The sequence below is a fragment of the Vanessa tameamea genome, chromosome 27 (genome assembly GCF_037043105.1).
Source record: "Vanessa tameamea isolate UH-Manoa-2023 chromosome 27, ilVanTame1 primary haplotype, whole genome shotgun sequence".
In the NCBI taxonomy this organism is placed as follows: domain Eukaryota; kingdom Metazoa; phylum Arthropoda; class Insecta; order Lepidoptera; family Nymphalidae; genus Vanessa; species Vanessa tameamea.
The window spans coordinates 1,384,188-1,406,347 of NC_087335.1; the positions used below are offsets into that span (position 1 = coordinate 1,384,188).

At 32.6% G+C, this 22,160-nt stretch overlaps 1 protein-coding gene across 3 annotated transcripts in view; it reads left to right on the forward strand.

Moving 5' to 3' along the window:
- LOC113404892 (nephrin) overlaps positions 1-16,771 on the forward strand; it is a 238,106-nt gene extending 221,335 nt beyond the window's left edge. For 2 of the 3 annotated variants that reach the window (XM_064219261.1, XM_026645963.2), the window contains exons 17-29: positions 869-1,000; positions 1,433-1,513; positions 1,975-2,257; positions 4,940-5,175; positions 6,088-6,196; positions 6,430-6,599; positions 8,188-8,361; positions 8,688-8,881; positions 9,035-9,197; positions 10,018-10,136; positions 12,322-12,448; positions 13,638-13,759; positions 14,860-16,771. In XM_064219261.1, coding sequence (XP_064075331.1) covers positions 869-1,000; positions 1,433-1,513; positions 1,975-2,257; positions 4,940-5,175; positions 6,088-6,196; positions 6,430-6,599; positions 8,188-8,361; positions 8,688-8,881; positions 9,035-9,197; positions 10,018-10,136; positions 12,322-12,448; positions 13,638-13,759; positions 14,860-15,120 — 2,171 coding nt within the window. In that variant the 3' untranslated portion in view covers positions 15,121-16,771. Of the gene's footprint in view, positions 1-868; positions 1,001-1,432; positions 1,514-1,974; positions 2,258-4,939; positions 5,176-6,087; positions 6,197-6,429; positions 6,600-7,753; positions 7,919-8,187; positions 8,362-8,687; positions 8,882-9,034; positions 9,198-10,017; positions 10,137-12,321; positions 12,449-13,637; positions 13,760-14,859 lie in introns of all 3 variants that reach the window. The other variant, XM_064219262.1, reaches the window with a different exon arrangement.
- Positions 16,772-22,160: the final 5,389 nt, after the last annotated feature.

The window sequence follows — 22,160 nt, forward strand, 5'->3', positions numbered from 1 at the left end:
AGGGATAAGTTCGTTTCCCCCTGGACCTATAACTTTTTTCAATGCGTAAGCGTTCGTTAATGACCAAATGCCAGGCAAAATCCTCTAACTATTTGATTTACGAGACAGGTTAAGAGCCAAGATGGTCTAGTGGTTAAAGTTAACCTATGATTGCGGGTTCAAACCCAGACAAGCACCATACGCTTTATTTGTATTTATAATTCATCTCGTGCTCGGTGATAAGATGAACATCGTGAGGACTTCATGTATCTAATTTGAATGAAATTCTGCCACTCGCATTGGAACAGCTTGGTGAAATTTCCAAACCCGCTCCTCAAAGGAAAAGGTCTGATCCAACAGTGGGTTATTTTCATACTGTTATTAGTACTTTTAAAGGTTTAATGTAACAAGTTTAGGGTTTTTCACTGTGATTTTTTCTTCTTCTTGAACATATAAAATAATAACAGATATACCATATAAATTAAAGTATAGAAGAGCCTGTATATGTTGGACTCCTAAGCCTCAGTTCCTTATGAAGCTCTGCAGCTTGTTCAACGTATATAATATACGTACAGCAGATATTTATCCACATATACAAGTAAACACGATATTTTCATTCGAGCCGAGCACGAGATCACTTATAGACAAAATTCAATGGTATTTCACCAATATTGAACCTGCGTCTTTGGCTAGGATTACGTACGGACGTAATCTAACCACTAGACCATCGGGCAGTGAGGTTAATAGGGTCGGACTCTTTCTCTCTCTCTCTCAGCGGAAGGACGTCCACTGCTGGACATAGGCTTCCCCCAAAGATCGCCACAACGACCGGTCTTGTGCAGCCCGCAACATTTTTTTTTTGTAAATAAACACAATGTTTTTTTTTCAGATGACAGAATAATTTCCGAGGGTAGTATGTTGAACATGACTAGACTCACACGTCACGATGCCGGTATATACACTTGCGAGGCTGTCAACTCCCAGGGCGCAACAACCGTCAACATAACCGTTAACGTACATTGTAAGTCGCTTTAAAATGTTACAATGTAACATTGTCGTATATTGTTCATTGGCCTTATAATGTTGCAGGTGTTATAAAGTTTTATGAAAAGTTATTTTGTTTTTAATCTTATATTATAAATTAATGGGACTACGATAATGAAATTATATAATTATGATTTTTTGTTTGTCTACGTTATTACATTTAAAAACTTTTAATTAAATATTTTTTTGACTTAAATTCGCAGTCCTATCACGGGTCGTGTCGTGACTTCGCACGGGTGCTATTTGTTAATTAAGAAAATAATGTTATAAATATAATTAATACAGTTTAACACTTAAAAAATGATCTAGATTTCTGCCCCTGTAAACATTTTTAGTTTTATATCATTACTCCTGGAGATAATTCTACAAACAGTATTATAATATTAGTTAATTTATTTTTTTGTTTCAGTCCCGGCGGAAATCAAATCAGTGTCACAAAATGCATTGTCTAATCCGAACGAGAATGCGGTACTTGCATGCACAGCCGCGGGTAAATTGTTATCTTATTTTGATTTTAATAAAGATCGTGCTTCGAATTAAATCATTTTAATATTTTAAAATTATACGATATTTTATTTAACTGTTATCTTTGTGTAGTTTTAATAGACGTTTCGAATTATAAAATTAATCTTCAGCTTATATTTATATAGCGTAGAGTGATTAGTTTGTTTTTTTTTTTTGACAATGACAAAAGAGGTTTTGTATACTATCAAAGTAAAATAATAAAAGTATCTTTAAAGAGGCATTGCGACGATATCATTGCTCTGATCTCAGAAAATATAATATGATATTCCTTTCTATTTTAAAAATTCGACGTATTGATTACAGAATGTTTTCTGCATATTAGTTAACGTTATAATGATGTTTGTTGATTCTATATTAATGGAATCTCTTCTAAACATTTGTAAAGAAATTTCCGCGAAAATAAATTAAAAAAAAATTGATGAACAGGAAATCCGCTAACATCGGACCATATCAAATGGCAACGCAAGGGTTACGACATACCATCAAGATCCGTAACATTCGAGCCCAGAAATCAAACCAGCTACCTCACCATCGAAGGAGCGACAAGAGAAGACGTTGGCAACTTCCAATGTATCGTCAATAATGGCATCGGTGGTGATACAAGCCAGGATGTGATGTTAGTTGTCAAATTTAAACCTGAAATGGATGCGTCACCAAACTTGGCCAAATCTGCGTCCAATACTGGTCATGTTGGAAGATTGACTTGCAAGTAAGTGTGTATAGATTTATATATTATTAAAACAAATTGAGCCGAGATGGCCCAGTGGTTCGACCGCATGCACCACTAAATTTTCATGTGCTTAATTTGTGTTAATAATTCATCTCGTGCTCGGCGGTGAAGGAAAACATCGTGAGGAAACCTGCATGTGTCTCATTTCATCGAAATTCTGCCACATGTGTATTCCACCAACCCGCATTGGAGCAGCGTGGTGGAATATGCTCCAAAAACCTCCTCAAAGGGAGAGGAGGCCTTAGCCCAGCAGTGGGAAATTTACAGGCTGCTAATGTACTAAAACAAATTTAGCAACAGAATGAAAATATAATTTACTCGAGTATGTTCCTGAACGTACAATCGTCATTTTACAAAATTAAATTAAATGTAAACAAGAATCTGGATCTAGCTAGAAGAAACAGAAAGAATCTCACTACTTAATCTTGTTAACTACAATTCACATTCATTGCTTATTACAAAAAATAACTACATTTATTATAAACTCGAGTAAATTTAAACATAAGCCTTTTTATTAATTGGTTAATGTAAACCTGACGGAATTTTATTGTACAAAAAGAAAAACTTGCCACCGGAATGACGTATTGACTTCAAAGTCGGAAGCTTTAACGGGTTCAAAATAATATCGCGCGTGTTTTTAAATATGTGAAACGTCCATTGCTAAAACTATCTAGGTTTTAGTCATTTATTTATTTTATTTTATTTATTAATGAACGACATATATTTAGATTATTAATATGATTATTGTGTATTAAATTTTTTAAATAAAATAATGTGTACAGATAAAAAAAAGTCCGTATATAACACAACTCTGTGCAACGAAATGCTCTTAAATTGAACATGAAGGCTTGGAGTATCCGTTACTCCGTTACCGTTACGCGAGGTTGCCTCAGGCGTGAAACCACGTGAAAACTCAGTGTTACTTATCATCGGTTAAACGACAGATGTGTCTGAACACGAGGCCTGAAATATAATATATAAATAAGCCTGTAAATATATAGTGCACTTATATATAAACCCAAAAACATAAACATAATTTTCACGTCAATCGGGTGAAAAAACGAAACTTATTTAATAACATTATATACTAAAACCTCCGAACGCGCTAAATTACGACTATTCAATTTATTATTACAAAAAAATAATTAATTAAATAATTTATTAGTGTGTAATAGTCGATAATCGCTTTAAAAATATGTCAAATAGATTATCACTAAATATATACAGATACAAACGACAATTAACATGGATTTTAATTACAAATACGATTTTAATACGCAATAAAATCATATCATAGTGAATTAATCGCGTTATATGGTTTTAGTAGATGCAATTTTAGCTGAATGCTGTTAATTAGCGCTAATCTAAGCTATAAATAAAACGTTATACGGATCTATTTGCGGAAGTCATCGTGCGTTTCCATTTGAATGATATCCCCATTTATTTTGAATTTTATACAATTAATATAAGAGCTATTTTCGAAAAACGTTTACGATGTTTTAATTCACAACTCACTTGAAAAAATATTGATTTCCGAATTTCATAAATAAATAGTTAATTTTTCCTATAACAGATTCTTTGTGTGTAATGCTTTCGTTTTTTCGTATACTGACTTAGTTGAAAACATCCTGTATATAGTTTTATACCCGTTTTTAAATATCGAACGTAAAATTTAATCGTTTTGTCAAATAATTACTATTTTTTTAGGAAAACTTCGCTTGTATGTTATATACATTTTCATTGGTCTGTTTTAAATATCGAACATCGAAAATTAAAATTTGTAAAGTAGGGAATTATTAATAAAAACCTTTTTAAATATTTTTTATATATATATATATATAACACAGGTCTAGGGTCTGGGTAAGTACCATCCAGCCATCAGATTTCTAGTTGGAAGGTTGAGTGAGCTAGTACAACTGCACGCACGTGAGACATAACACATAGCTACCAATATTGATAAAAAAAAAAAAATATATATATATACCGCTGAGTTTCTTTCGCCGGTTCTTCTCAGGTCCGAGGTGTTAAATTCCGAACTGATGGTAGATTTTTGACTATCAATAAGCAAGTGTAAACACTTCTATATTGAATAACGATTTTCGACTTTGACTTTGATAGTTACCATCAGGTGGTCCATTTGTTTGCCTATTTGCGATTTTTTTCCGGTTATTTTGTAGACTCTACATTCCTACCTACCTACTTGAGTTCAAAATTAAACGTTACCTTACAAAACACCTATATGTAAATTATATTTTCATACATTCAATTCATATTATATTTATATTTCATAAGTAAATAATATATTGTATACAATTTAAACTGTATCAATAATTTGGCGACTAATTTAGATTATTCATCTTGTTATAGAGATCCTTTCACTAGTTGAAAAAGAGTAACTACTGAGTTTCTTGCCGGCTCTTCTCGGTAGAATCTACATTCCGAACCGGTGGTAGCTTCACTTAATATAGTTTGTTAAATGACGTTTCAAAAGTGCTCGTAAAAGCCTACTTGAATAAAGTATATTTTGATTTGATTGATTTAAATAGTTTAACATAGAGTGGAAAGTATAAAATGAATAGATTCATCGTCACGTGTAAGGGTAGTTTAATTAGAGTCATGTTAAAAAATTGAGACAAGTCTACATAGAAAAATATTTTCCAGGAGCAAAGCGGCCCCGGCGCCTAACTTCACATGGTCAAAAAACGGTGCGAAACTCCCAGTCAATACATCGACGAAATATTTCGCTGAATTCCACAAGACTGACCCTATAACATACACTTCGGTTCTGCTCATAAACGACATCGGTTCATCGGATTATGGCTCTTATGAATGTGGGGCTAGGAATGATTTGGGTTTCAGCACTACGTCTGTTAAGTTGGATATAACAAGCGCTCCCGGTAAGGATTTAATTGTCATACATTTTAGACTATGCTGACCTTGAAACTATTAGAGAAAATTACTCCGTAGCTAACAGTTAAGCTGCAATAGACTAATAGTATTCGAGCTGAAAGCTTTCACTTCTATTTAGATATTTAAGCTTATTAAGCTCTTTTAGTAATTGAAATGTAGTGTAGCTTTGTATTAGAGTTACACATATTGCTAATATAGTTATTCTAGAGAAAAAAAAATGTTTAACTTTTTTTATAGAATATTAATGAAAACCTGAATTACACTGAATTTTTTTTATCATAAAAACAGAAAATTTCATAACGATAAATAATTTGACGAACACAGATTACAAATACAATTAAATTAAATTCATTTTATTTGAAAAATGAAATATTAAACACTCGTAGCAGTCGCGTCTACGGCGTAGGCGTCCTGACTCTATATCTTTCTTTTTCTTTGACTCTTACGACCAGTTTATTTCACATCTTTGTGTGAAACCGTCCCTCCAAGTTCCCTCTACGTTTTGTTTTGCTTTTATTACAAATAACAAACCATGTTTGGCTTGTTTGAAAGACAACAAAAGAAAACAATCCTTAACTCTTGATATTGTATTTATGTGATAAATTAAAATTTATAATTAATATTTACATAGTACATTTAATATAATAAATAACAATGAATTATTAAGTGTGTAATATTTTTTAAAATCCTATGTAATTATAATAATTCGAATCATTGTAATAATTATTCAATATTCAAAAGTCATAATGATTTCTGTTAAAATAAATAATAATTATATTTATTGCGTTCATTTATTTTTAGAATTTTAATTATTCTGTTTTCATAACACTGTGTAAAATTAATTACAAGCACGTACAGTACTGAACAACATATAAATTAACAGAGTATATTCTTTTCAGATCCAATTATTTCTATAATGGTTACAAATGTTACCCACAACTCGGTGACATTATCATGGATCCCAGGATTCGATGGCGGGTTATTCTCTTGGTATAGAATACGATATCGGTATGTATTTTGTGTTTATTATATTTAAAAAAAAAATCTATCTATAATATTAATACAAATATTAAAATACATTATATCAAAACACACTACAACACAAATTCAATAAACATTGTTGTAATAACAAGCAACAATTTTATTATTAATCGAATAAAAAATGAAAATAAAAAAATCTCATAGATGAGTCATCAATATTCAAAATCATATACTTTTTTTAATAAAAAAAATACTTTTAGTAAAATCAACGAAGAGACATACAGATACGAGGACGTGACGCCCAGAAATTCAACTGTATACACAGTCCACGGTCTCGAAAGGCACACCGATTATGTTTTTTCTGCGATGGCTCTCAATAAACTGGGCCAAAGTAAATACCGACCGGATGACACTAAAGTTACAACCCTTAGTAAGTATACATATTAATAATTCATATACTCAACTGGGGAGCCGAGATGGCCCAGTGGTTCTTAACCGATGATTTCGGGATCAAACCCAGACATTCACCACTGAATTTTCATGTGCTTAATTTGTGTTTAAAATTCATCTCGTGCTCGGCTGGGAAGGAAAACATCGTGAGGAAACCTGCATGTGTCTAATTTCAATGAAATTCTGTCACATGTGTATTCCACCAACTTTCAATGATTTCAACGACAATTGTAAAAAAACAAAAACATAATTTTGTTACGTGATATATTTACTAAGTAACAAGTAATTATGAAAATATTGTCAGAACTAACGAGTCACGTTATATTTAAAAATATACAAGTTCGATTTTCGAAAATATATTAAATTATACAAATTTCGTTATCGTGTATCGTGTTTGATATTACGATTAACGTTATGTCCGTAACGTTATATACGATAAACAAATAATTAGTCATCCATTATTGTAAACCGTGCGCCGATATAAAATATTCGTATTCTAGTTAAATTGATTACAAACACGAATAGTGTATAAAGCTTTAACGGTTAATTAATATTAATTAATATTAATAAACCCGAACATAATAGATACACGTTGATTATTAATAAATTATGCAAATAAAATTCAAATTGTTCATATATTCAAATTTATCTCATCGTTTATAAAATATTCATACGAATACAATTTATGAACGCTCCGCAGATACAAATGAATGCTAATGATAGTTTCGAAAAACATTTGGCTTTTCATGTAGATTTATTTTTTAATCGCAAACCGTTGGGCCAACGTTTGGTCAAATTTATCGCGGTATTATATACAAAAAAAAACATATGTATCTGTTGAAGATATGAATGAGATTCGGTCTTTGTATTCCAATTTCAAATGCACAGATAAAAAATAAGTAAAGTTTGAACGAGGTTTGAAAAACTACTAATTACTAGCTTCGATAACATCGTATTGAAGAAAGAGATGAAACTATGTCACAATAACTTTTTACCAATTTTGTTTTCAATCCCTAACATAATACACAGTACATTAATGCGACAAGAGCCTCAAGTGTATTGCCTGCGATACAATCGAAATTGATACGAATAAAAAAGTATATTCAAAAATATGCCTTATTTCATGCTGCATAGACGTCATTCCATCATCAGTACAGTCGAGTTCAGAGGAATATAACTCATACCATGTACCGGGAGTTTTTATAATAACCGGTACAATTGTTGGCACAGCGCTTATCCTCTTGAATGTACTGTTGGTCGGTTTCTGTCTGCACAGGAGGACGAATAAACGCATTCGAGGTTTGAATTAAGAATGGATGTGTTCCGTAGATGTGCTTCCGTATTTTATTTCTATAAGCAGAAGTGCAATATTTTTCATAAAATTTATTTTCATTTATCATTTTAAAAATACGAATTGTATTTCGACGAATAAAATATTTATCCGACGAAAATAATTTACATTTTCGTCTGAGATTGAAATATTGCACGTTTGCTTGTTTTTAGGTTATTTTTTTGTTTGTTTGTTTTTAATTAATTTCTTATTGTTTTTTATTTTCGTTTTGTTATAGCTTCGTCGGAAGTAAGTGAGCTAAACGTAGTTTCCACAGAGTTCGTAGAAACGGCGGATGCATCGAAACTAGTCATTGTGTTCGTCTCAATCGTAGTTATTGCTATTTTAATTTTCGGTAACGCTACGTTTGTTGCATGTTTTATTTTGAAAAGACGATCGAGACGTTTAAAAGGTAATTATTATTGATCATTATGTTTATTTTATAGAAGCATGAATGTTTTATGTTAAATTCTTCTAAGTATTCCTTACTCAAGTTTATATTTCGTTGTTTTTTTTTTTTTATTAAAAAGATATAGAATTCTAATATTGATTGCATTGTTATAATGCTGTCTTGTTCTTTCAAATGTCAATTTCGTGATGATAGAAAGAGATATAAGCAAAGATAACAATTCACTCTATATAATATGAATAAAAAAATATATAGAAACTTTTTAAATAAAACTTATTTAAATTTAAATTTTATTTTATTTTATATAAAAAAAAATGTTTTAAAAACAGAACAAGCTGGTCAGTCTTCGAAATCAGCCACTATTGAGATGTACGCCCCTTCATCTTACAATGACACGATGACTGGAGAGACACTCAGCTCTGTGTCGGAGAAATCAGAAACATACTCCCAAGATGGGGATGACAGGCCCCCTCCTCCCATACCTGAAGTACCTAGCATGCCGAGCAGGCACATGTTAAATCAGGTAAGTTATATAATAGTATTTTTTATGTTTCTGATAATCGTAAATACTTAGATTATATTGATAAAATAAATGAAAGTTATATAGAAACGACATAAATTAATTGTTTGATAAAATCATAAAAAAGCATATATTTAAAAACGAATAAAACTACAGACGGACGCATACCTAATGGGCGAACAGAGCCTCGTCATACCCCCGCCCTTGGACTACCCCCCGCCGAACTACGCGGTCTACGAAGGTGACCACGCCAGGACATTGCCACATCCACACCGACATAAGGACATAAGCGGACATAGCACCTTAGGAAGGAGCGCTGGTAAGCAAAATATAGAAAATTTATATATATATTTACATATATAAATTTATTAACTAATTGAAACCACGGTTTTATCCGCGCGAACTATAAACTTTACGAATAACAGACAAACCGTCACACCACATTTTACCCCTTCAATTAAAAATTAGCCTATGTAACCACCTAGGTCACCACCGCCCATAGACAATGGCGTTATAAGAAATATTAACCTTTCCTTACATTGTATTCCTGTAGTTACACTGGCTCACCCTTCAAACCGGAACACAACAATACTTGGTATTCCTGCTTAGCGATAGAATATTTGATGAATGGGTGGTACCTACCCAGACGGGCTAGCATAAAGCCCTACCACAAATCTTAGTAATAGTCCGGAGTTGGAATTACGTGCACTCCTGTGCCTCGAAAGTACGTAAAGCAGTCCTGCGCCTGAACTCTGTCCAGTCAGATATTAGAGTGCACCTAGGCGTACGACAATGAATGCACACGTCATTCCTCCCTCCAGTCGACTACGGCGTCCAAAGCCGAGGTCCGACCTCACAGGAGGCACCCTTAAGACGCGCGTATTTTGAGCCCTCAAGTGGGTTCCCAACATTCAGTTTTGAGTATTACAACTCGCCTCCTCGCCCAGTGACACTGTAGAGGCCATTAGGGACAAGAGCAAACACATTACGAAAAAAAAACCAGTTAAAACGACATCAGTGATGTTATATATTCTAAGACGAAAATCTCCAATCAATTTAAGCGCACATTTGATCAGTGTGTGTATGTGTGTGTGACAGTTCACAAGCATGTGACTAGTACAGCTGTGCTATTTTAACAGGTAAACAGAACTATGTGCCGGCGCCCAGTCCCATGCCGCCATTGGACGGGTCCTACTACAATATGGCGTCGGATAGATACCTCTCGTATCCGCCTCTGATTGGAGAATACTTGCAACAGGTAAACGATCGAAGTTCTTTTATGATGAAGATGAAGAACTTCGCACCTTATTTTGTTTAAACGGATTATGTTATTTAAAATTTAAATTTCGAATGTTTAAATTCTTCAGCGAGTGTCGTAATAGTTATGGAAACAGAGTAATTATTATTACATGCAATCAAATGCTATTTTTTAGTACGCTGAAGAAGTTTAACTTCTCACCCGCGTCCATTTTTTTTTTAAATCGTTATTTCCTTAGGTGTAGTTGTAATGATAGTGAAAATGACAGTGACAATGAAAATGAAATTAAAAAAGAAATATCCCGCTGAGTTTCTTTCGCCGGTTCTTCTCAGGTCCGAGGTGTTAATTTCCGAACCGGTGGTAGATTTTTGACTGTCAATAAGCAAGTGTAATCACTTCTATATTGAAAAGAGATTTTTGACTTTGACTTTGTAATATGTTATAAAATAAAATAATTTTATATAATAAAAGATGTTATATAATAAAAGATTTTGATGATATTTTTTGTGGGTAATTATTTGATTGGGGTTTAGATTAAGTGGTGTTGCAATCGGGTCCGAGATCTTGATGCAATGATCGATTAAAATGTACGCGTTCTAGCCACTCGGCGATGACGGCGTTTGTGTCCTTTAAATGAGATAATTATTATTATAAATACTACATTTTACTTTCTCACATTTCATTGTCATTTGAGAGTTCATTCTTATACAAAAGCTTAACAGTACTAATAGCTGTATAATTTATAGATCGTGAATTATTTAAGCGTCAATAACGCGATAGTTTAAAAGAGGATCAATCCTAATCTCAATCTTAACACGAGCTTTAAGCCTAAATAGAGGGGTAAATAGGAATATCAACAATTCCTTACAATGGGACATACTACTACTGTTATTAAAAAATAACAATTGTTAAAAAATAGATATGCCAAACAGCTTGCATGACACTGGCACTTGCATACAACAATATAAAGCAATGGCAGATAAATATCTGTTTGATATATTCGTAAGGATATATAATCTCATTGAGACGGTAGTTGCATGTATCATAAATGCATTAAACGTGTAGACATGAGAATAATTGGCACTGTCAAACGTAGCCAGTGCCAAGTTGCCAATGTCAATTATACTTGGTACATACGTTCTGATGATATTTGATCGAATTTTCATACTGTATATGTAGATGTAGATGTTACTCGAATATGTTTTTTATTAAGAAATTAAATCAAAAATGAATTATTGGTATGATATCAAATATACCATGACTAAGCTAGAAAATCATGTATTTAGTTAAATATAAGTTTATATGGCTTATAATAATTTACCTGCAATTTACGCTCTAAGCGCTTGACAAACGAGGCTAACAGCTAAATTGAATTAATCCTACATTTAATTTCAAATCGTTCATTAAAAAATTCAAAATCGAAACCCAGGCAACCGCCATTGTAACCCCGTAAAATCAGGTAGTTAATTTAACCGCCTACGTATTTCATTCTAAAAAAAAACAAGGTACCTCAAATTAACTGAAGCCGGTTAATAAATAAACAATTCAGTTACTGGTCATCCAATCGAGCACGGTTTCGGAAAAATGCCCTGAAAATACAACTCGTTTAAGAAACGAGCATTCCTCCTCGTCAACGTTTCGCTTGATAACGTTTGCTTAAAGCGAAAGGCAATTGAAGCTAAATTTAAATTTACGAGATCGTCCATATCGTCACTCGGTACGTCTTTCGTTAAAAACATTCCACTATTATTTTTTTGATGAGAGCCGAGATGGCCCAGTGGTTAGAACGCGTGCATCTTAACCGATGATTTCGGGTTCAAACCCAGGCAGGCACCACTGAATTTTCATGTGCTTAATTTGTGTTTATAATTCATCTCGTGCTCGGCGGTGAAGGAAAACATCGTGAGGAAACCTGCATGTGTCTAATTTCAACGAAATTCTGCCACATGTGTATTCCACCAACCCGCATTGGAGCAGCGTGGTGGAATATGCTCCATACCTTCTCCTCAACGGGAGAGGAGGCCTTAGCCCAGCAGTGGGAAATTTACAGGCTGATTATGTTATGTTATTATTTTTTTTAAACAATATTTGAACAAATTATTTTCTACTTAAAAACAAACTAAAAAATACCACGTGACTGATTGAAATGATTATTAAAATTAATATGTTTATTTTCTATCAATAGCAAGCCGGTCGCACTCCGACACCACCGCAGCAGTACTCGTCAGGAATACCAAAACCACATCTTATAAACGGAGTGCCGACATCCCCTCCACATATGGCTAGCCCTCCCCTTAATATGGGCATAGACGGTAAGACAATATTAATAGTTAACGTACTAGAGCTCTATAATCGTAATTTATTTTATATTGTATATCCTTTCTATTTTTAAGCAATATCTGAATCATGTATCATCATTGCAAATATAAAATAATTAATACAAAACATGGAACACCTGTATACGCTATACTAAACGATGTTGTTCTGAGCAGGTTAATGAATAGTCACAGCGTCAATTCGCTTATCGCTGTTTTATGAAAAAAATAAACAACTAATTGTAACATTATTTATTTGCTATGTACCTGCTTTTTGTTTCTTTTATATTTTATTTTGTTATTATTGTATAGTTTTAAGTCTATAAGTGTTGACAACGGATAAATCCAATAGGGTTTTTGTTACATCGTTTTTAATACAGTACAATATAAATAAAATGTATATTCACTTAAAATAAAAAAAAAAAAAAAAAATGTTAAATTGAAAATGTGTGTGTAAGCCCATCCTGCTAGATAGCCACCTCATCACATCATTCTACCGCCAAAAAGCAATACCTAATGTCCCCGTGTTCCGGTTTGAAGGGGGAATGAGCCAATATTACAGGCACAAGGGACATAATATCTAAGTTCCCATAGTTGGTATGGGGTTGATGGTAACAATGTAAAAGATGGTTAATATTACCTACACTACCATAGACTTCGGGTATCGCCCCTCCCTTAAACTTACATAATTTTACACTGTAACACATCCAAATATGCCACAATACATTTTAGAAAAACATACACACCGGTGTAGTCACCACTCGGCCTCCGTGGTCGAGTAGTGTGTACACCGGTTTTCAAGGGTACGCCACTCCGAGAATGTAGAAAAAGTTCATTAGTTTTCCATGTTGTCTCGAGTCTGGGTGTTCGTGGTACCGTTGTTACTTCCGATTTTCCATAACACAAGTGCTTTAGCTACTTACAATGGTATCAGAGTGATGTATGTGATGTCGTCCAATATTTATTATTATTATTTAAACATAGTTGAGGTAAAAGCATTACCCTCATTAACTTCATCGTGAATGAGTAAAAATCTTGTAAAGCGAACGTAAGGTGAAGCTATTATCGAATCAATCAAGATCCCGAGCTCCAACAACATGATGTAAATAAGCTTTTAACGGTAAAGCGGTTATCCAAACATAAACATATTTACCCTTTTATAAAAATGAACTTGAATTTATTCTAGATGGCTATACACCAGGTCTAGACAGGCAGTCAGCGGGCGGTACACTTAGACGGCAGAGATTCGACAAAATGGCGGTCCCCCCACCTGACGTCACGGTACTCCACCAGGGGAATTGCACGCAGGTAGAAATATTCCTATTTCTCTTACTTTATCTTAATTTAATCTCATACGATCCTTATTACAAAGAGGTTTTCCCTTTGTACGTTCGCAAACAAACAAATTAATTGCAAATTATAATTCAATACTGGTCAGCGTCAGTTCCAGTGTATCCTTTGAATTTGTATTTTTATATAATTTTAATACTATTTTTGCTGAGATTAAAACAATTTAATGGGATTCCGTAAACTATTTGTAATGGCTGGGTAAGTTTAAGCTATCTCTGTTGTACGTTGAACAATTATTAATTTGCATTGTGATTATTTAAAAAGTGTAAACGGTACAAACAGTGTTGGCGATCTCTCCTGACTACAAAATTTTTTCAAATGTCTAAGACTTGACCATCATCGCGAGTCTGCCCGAACGCCCGGGTTTTTTGCTCTGTAACATAACATTGTATATAAAATATTTTGGTCATACTTATACGTTTTGTTTAACTGGTATTTACTTAAAGAAACACAGCATTGTTTAACTATGCACTCCCTGAACAAGACAAGAAAAGACGGATGGTCGAAACGAAATTGATATTTTTGTTGTGTAGGCTTTTACGAACTCTTTTCAACCGTAATTTTGTACATACATAACATAACATAAACAGCCTGTAAATTTCCCACTGCTGGGCTAAGGCCTCCTCTCCCTTTGAGGAGAAGGTATGGAGCATATTCCACCACGCTGCTCCAATGCGGGTTGGTGGAATACACATGTGGCAGAATTTCGTTGAAATTAGACACATGCAGGTTTCCTCACGATGTTTTCCTTCACCGCCGAGCACAAGATGAATTATAAACACAAATTAAGCACATGAAAATTCAGTGGTGCCTGCCTGGGTTTGAACCCGAAATCATCGGTTAAGATGCACGCGTTCTAACCACTGGGCCATCTCGGCTCGTAAATTTGTAAGATTGTAATTTAAAAGCTATCACGGATCCGAAATGTACGTTCTACTGATATGTACTGACAAGAAACTATATATGAAAACCAACGATTACTCTTACTAATCTTGTAACTGCTATTAGTTATTAGTAACTGTTATAAAAATATACTAAATAAATATTTTTTGTTGCAGCACCTCCCCATGAATCAAACGCCATCGGTTAAACAGCCACAGTCAATCTTAAAAGATCCATCTAGACACAAGTATGGCAACCAATATGGGAGCCCAATATCATCGAGCACTCCTCAGAATAGTAATTCGAGTCAAATTCTGACAGTGCAAAATCTAACATCGGACGTGCCCCAATACGGCACAATCAAGAAAGACAACAAAAAACAAAACGTAACTATAGACGAATCGTACAATAAAAGAAATGAAACGCATGTAGTCTAAATGAATTGACAATAAAATGAAGTGAAGTGAAGTTCGATTCAACAAGTGACAGCAAACTGTTTGTGTTTAACAGTGCAAGTGAAGTTACAATGTTTGGTGAGTGAACTGAATCTACTGTAAATAGATGGACTAGTGAAAAAGAAATATTAGATAGTTTTAAAATTTCATTGATTGTGATATCTACGATTGAACTGTTTGTGACAGGAATGCGTGTCCATGGTTATCTAGATAGTATCAAGATAAATCTTAAGAATTATAGCCGATAATGTCAACATTAAACTGAAGGGCTATGTCTGGTTGTAATGATCGTTTGACTGACTTATCAATATTACAAGTGTATTTTTTTTTTTTGTAATTAGATTAAACGTCCAGATGACAAGTGTTACAGACGAATGTAATGAAATGAATGTAATATTAAGTAAACTATATAAATACTTGTAATTTCCTCTAAATAATTTGCCAATTAAATTTTTAACGATTCCCTACGAAGGATCTCTTTTTTGGTTAAGTTTTTAATGATATACTTAAAGTTAATATTGTTACATAAAGAAATTTGATTATCTTTTTAAAAAAAAATTATGGGAAAATTTTAAATTTACCCGTTCGATGTTTGATCATAGTTATTTTCGAATAACATTCGAAATAATTTATCGAAATGACAGAAACGTCTTAAATATAATTATTTACTTTTTAAGACGTTCTTGTTTAACGAAAAACATTTTTGTACTTTATAAAATAATAATTGATGACGCAAAATAATTGTCATTTAATATTTAATATCGAACGTGTTATTTTTATCGTAATAATCATTTAAAAAAAATAAAATTATTAGTTTAATTTGACGAGTAATTGTTGCATTTCATGAAATGTAAATAAAAAATAATACTCAAACGCGAACTGACAATAATAATAAGTTTTTATTAATTAATTTTCAACCCCCTGCTTACATTAATTGTAAATAAATCATTAAAATAAAAATAGCGTTTCTACTACAAAATTTAATCGGCGTTAATACAGATACCAAAGTTTTACTAATTTTATTTTTAAGTTATTAAGCTACTTTTTTTATTTTATTTTATTTTATTTTTCAAGTCGATCTTGTAACAATCTGTTTGTAATTAATGAATTTGCGTGACTGATTTGTCTTAAAATAAAAAAATTAAAATGTTTATGAACATTTTTCAAAATTTTCAAAATCCATCCATTGAAAATACGATTATATTTACAGATGGATGATATTTACTGCTACATTTCGAATTTAAATAAAAGAAAATCTAATATATATTCTTTTGTTTTATTTTATTTCCTTTCCTTTATTTTATTTTTATCAAAAACTCCAATTATTATAAACATATCATTATTGAACTTCATTTATTGTCGTAATAAATGAATGGTCATTTTCATTTAAGACATTCAATTTAATAAATAACGAAGTGCCAAAGTAGTTGGTTATTTTAAATGAATTAATTTATTTAATTTTAATTTTTTTGCTTTATTAATGTTAAATAGAATAATACTGTAGCTATGTTGTACGTCCTTCTACATTAAAATAAATTTAGTAATGTATTCAAACCGTGCCTTATAATTTTACGCCATTTTGAGATTAAAATATCACATAAGGATATTGCCAAAATCTAATCTTAAATAAAAACGAACTTTTAGGTATAAATCGTATAGATATTATCATTAATTTTAAAGCTTAAAACATTTTTTCAAAAATTCGAAATATTTTTAAATTAATTTGCCAAATATGAAATAATTTATTATAAAAATAAATGTAATATTAAAATCCATTCCCATCGACTGAAGCTCAAGCTGTTAGTTTTGAGGATTATACATATAAAATATAAGTAAATTTATAAATTAATGAATTTTGTCGTTTTTTTGTTAACATTTGTTATAATACCATACAAGTTATGTTGCTAATAGACTCCGTTGTTATATGTAACGTTAATATATTTGTTTAATAAATCACGAGCTTGTCATATAGTATTAAGAACTCGAGTTCAAACATATTGTCAATATTTCTAAAATAATTAAACATGTCAATGTTAAAAACATTTTTGAAAATTAAGTGTCATTTTAATATAATGCGATCGTTTTATCGTAATTCATTTGATTCTTTATTTAAATGAACGTACGTTCATTTGATTCTTTATTTAAATGAACATATGTTTAATAAATGTGTTATAAATATTTGGCAATGTTATTAATCGTTGATAAAATTGTGTGCTCAATAATTTATTAAATTATCATTATAGTTTATCCGTTAATGATTTTATCAACGTTAAATTTAATTATTTTTAATACATTAAATTGTAAAAACATCATCATTAAAATTATTTTCAAATAATCGATTCGAAATTTGAATATTGAAGTAAAACAATGTTGATAAAATCATTACTAACATCTCTCGTTCATTGTAGAATAACTCCTCTTTATAAAGTTATAAGGTTGTAAATTGTTCGATAATTCCAATGTGACTTTGATATTACATACGTAATGCTCATGATGTGTAATCAGCGTAAATTGAATTAAAACATATATGTTACATAGGGTTTTTATTCCAAAATAACCCTAATCTTTAAAAAAATGTTTTTCTTTTTTAAAGTGTCACGGACTAGCAAATGAGCCGTCTGAAGTTAAGCTATAGATAAAACCAAAACCACCTATAGATAAAACATTTTGAAAAATATTAACCATTCCTTACGTCGCCAATGCACCACTAATTTTTGAAACTAAAAAGTTATTTACCTTTTGCCTATAATCACACTGGCTCACTCACCTCTCAAACCAGTAAACAAGAATATTCAATAGTGCTGCTTAGTAGAAGGATAACATATGACAAATGGTACCTACAACAGACTAACAAAAAACTCTACCAACACGCAAGTAACATATACTAAGCGAAAATGAACGTTATATTTTACGTGATAAGATTTAATATGGAATAAATGTTAAATGACTTTCGGTAATTTTTTTATGATATAGGTAGTAAGCAAATGGATCATTTCATGGTAAGTGTTACCACCGCCCATATAAATTGGCGCTGTTAGAAATATGAACCATTCCTTACATCGCCCATCAGCCACTTGGGAACTGAGAAGTTACATCCCTTGTGCCTGTAGTTATACTGGCTCACTCGTCTTTCAAACCTGAACACAAAAAATATTGCTATTTGTTGGTAGAATATCTAACTAGTGGATGGTACCTATCCAGACGGTTGCACAAAACCCTACTACCAAATAAATAATAACTCACAAAACATATAAATTATATTTTAATTCTTCAATAACAATTAGGTAAAAAAAAATATCAATACAAATTAATCCTACGTACTAATTTACTTAACGGAAATACAGATATGGATTTTGGATGGAAAAGTATACACACAAGATTTTATTAAAATGTGAATTTACTTAAATTTAAATGTCACAACGAGATGGCCCAGTGGTTAGAACGCGTGCATCTTAACCGATGATTGCGGGTTCAAACCCAGCCAAGCACCACTGAATTTCGTGTGCTTAATTTGTGTTTATAATTTATCTCGTGCTCGACGGTGAAGGAAAACATCGTGAGGAAACCTGCATGTGTCTAATTTTAACGAAATTCTGGCACATGTGTATTCCACTAACCCGCATTGGAGCAGCGTGGTGGAATATGTTCCAAACCTTCTCCTCAAAGGGAGAGGAGGCCTTAGCACAGCAGTGGAAAATTTACAGGCTGCTAATGTATAAAAATGCAATGTAAAAATGTCAACTGTTGCTTTTTAATATGATGTCGATCTTACCGATTTCGGCCCCGGCAGCCAGTCTTAAGAGAGTCTAGCCAGTTACGAAACTACACAGGACGTATAATATCGCACATGTGTGCACAAACACAGGTAGACTCTCTCCTAACTTTCATAATCCGAAGGGACGGAATACGGACAAATCCAACTAGACCGGAAGGAGTTTAAGAGCTTTCAATATATGTACTATACGTTATGTATGTACGCAAAAATATAAAAGAATTTTCCCGATATTGTGGCTTATATACTGTTAACACTAGACAAGCTTAAACTTGTACATTATATAGTAGATTACACAGTAACTCTTTCGCGGAACATTGTAGACGTGCTTACAACGGGAACCCAGAAAATACTTATTTATAATATTCAATTGTAAAATTTAAAAGATTCGTTAATAAATGTTTTGTGTTTTGTGGTAAAGGAAAAACAAAACCATCGAATATTTAGATGATGCCACGGCTTAACCATAGCCGACGGCTACTTCAAATTAAAATTATTATTGTAAAACGCTAAAAAAATTGAAATTTAAAAAAAAAAACGGCTGTGTTTCTATCGCCGGTTCTTCTGTACGCGGCTTAATTTCGAACCAGTAGTCGATTTCTGACACTCACTAAACGTTCCATTTAAAAAAAATTTGTAAATTATAATTATTATTGATTAATTCTTAGATTAATTTATTAAGAAAACAATTTACCACATTACCTTGATCAATAAATATACCTGTACTACGAAGACCTAAAGTGTCGTAGGCGAGTAGAATGTCACGTAGATACTCGTAGAACGTCGAGTACTATTGGAATTACAATTATCGTTTAAAGACTCAAGACACACTTGTTGCGTATATTTGTTTAAGCTAAAATATTTATAAAAACTTTATCGAGGTTTTTGAATATTAGAAACATAGAAGTCAACGGATACATTATATAACTCACACAATAAGTAACGTTATATCTATTGTCCTATTCAATTTGGTTAAGTTTTTTCCTGAGTTTCGACTCTATTTAATAAAAGGAGATAAAGTTTTGGCTGACTAAACTTAAGCCTATTTCTTTAACGTCAGCTAAAACTAACGCAATATCAATAAATATGAAAATGTTCTAAAGTTTAACACGAAAACTGCATGAAAGGCATTAATATTCTCGTCTAAAATCTGGAGTTATACCTAAATATGCTAAATACAGGTCTAACGTCAAATGCAGATACCCATAAGGTTACGCGTCGATCCAATTTGGAAACGTTCAGCGACAATTTGCTGTAGTTTTTTATTAAATATATAAAGTAAAAAATAAATTGTATGCTAGGCTAAAACCCTCCCTCTATTTTGGGAGAAGGTTTGGAGGTTTTCTCACGCCCTTCACCGCCAGGCACGATGTCTTCAAGCGCCCTCTTCTCTCAAAGAGCATTACTAATAAATAATCACCTCTAAAACAATATTTTGGTAGATGGACATTTGGGAAAATTTCATCACAATGCCACTGGACAATCACGGCTCCTATGAAAATGACCTTTTTTTTCTAATAGATGAAGAAGAAGTTGAAAATATCTAAGTTGTATGTATTTTTAGATGTCGAAAAAGCGTAACTACTAAGTTTCTTGCCGGTTCTTCTCGGTAGAATCTACATTCCGAACCGGTGGTAGCTTCACTTGATATAGTTTTTTTAAATGACGATTCAAAAGTGCTTGTAAAAGCCTACTTGAATATAGTATACTTTGATTTTGTTAGTGTATATTTATTAATTTTTTTTTATAATGTTTTATTAAATTTTAGTCATTATTACCCCCGATTTACTCCCTGGAGGGGTGAATTAAAAAAGGGCCTATGTTCTTCCCCCCAATTCAAACGAACTACATACCAAATTTCATCTAAATCGGTTCAGCGGTAACAGAGAGTAACTTTCAGATTTATAAAATTAGTTAAGATATTTCTATGAAAATTTAATCAATAGCTTGGAACAAATCCATTAGCGAGTTTTCTGTACGAATTGAAACGATTACTTAGTAAAATAATTTAGTCAAAACGATATCTTATAACTTGCGCCACAGACAGACGCGTGAGGGAGTTCATATTGATATGTTAATAGCAGCTAGCGACGTTAGGTTTATACGGAACCGCTGTAACCTAGGATCAGATCTAAGTTAGTTTAGATCGGTATTGGACTACACTTGTGCCTCGCCAAAACTTGATCGGATACGAGGCGTGAACTAATATAAATTTTATATATTACATTTTTCGAGAATCTAGTTAAATATTTTGTATCCAAAAAGGGTAAGGAGACTAGCAAATATCTCCTACATCGCCAATACGCGTGCAACCTTGGAGACAACATCATAATAAAAAAAAAAAAAAAACTTTATTCGAGTAGCCTTATAAAAGCACTTTTGAATCGTTATATTACAGTTAAATGTAAACCTAACACTGATTCCGCCTGTATATTACGTAGAAGCACTGACAAGAAACTCAGTAGATTCTATTTTCCACCATTTTTTTAATATCATAGTATGTCGATAAAATTTACAATTAAATAATATATCCTGCCTAGAACTATGTCATATACATATGTATCTCAGTGTCTTCACTAATATTTGACCCGCACTTCAAAGTGGAATAATTCTAAGTATTGCTGATTAACAAACTGCACATATATATTGGTTTTGTAATAAATATTAGTAATATCACCATAATATGGTCAGACCTGCTGTTCTATATGGATCAGAGTGTTGGGCTATAAAAGGGATGACTGAAAGACAATTGCATGTGGCGGAGATGAGAATGCTGAGCGGAATGTGTTGTGTTACGCGAATGGATAGAGTAAGGAATGAGTACATAAGAGGAAGTTTGAAAGCTGCACCGATAGCCGAGGAGTTATGTGGAAGGCGGCTATCATGGTATAGGCATGTTATGCAGAGGAATGAGGAACATATTGTGAGGAAGGTCTTGAGCATGAACGTGGATGGATATAGAGGAAGGGGACGACCAATGAAAAGATGGATGGGTGGTGAAAGATGATATGGCTGGAAAGAATGTTACTTGTGAGATGACGTCAGATAGGGAAGTATGGAAGAAGAGGACATGCTGCGCCGACCGCAAGTAAATTGGGATAAGGGCAGGAGGATGATTATTAATAATATCACCAATGTGCCACAAACCTTGGTTAGTGGTTACTATGATGTTATGTTTTTGTTTCGCCGGCGGTTTACCCGAACCGATACGACTTGGGAACCTTCAAGAAAAGAGCGTACTCCTTCTTCA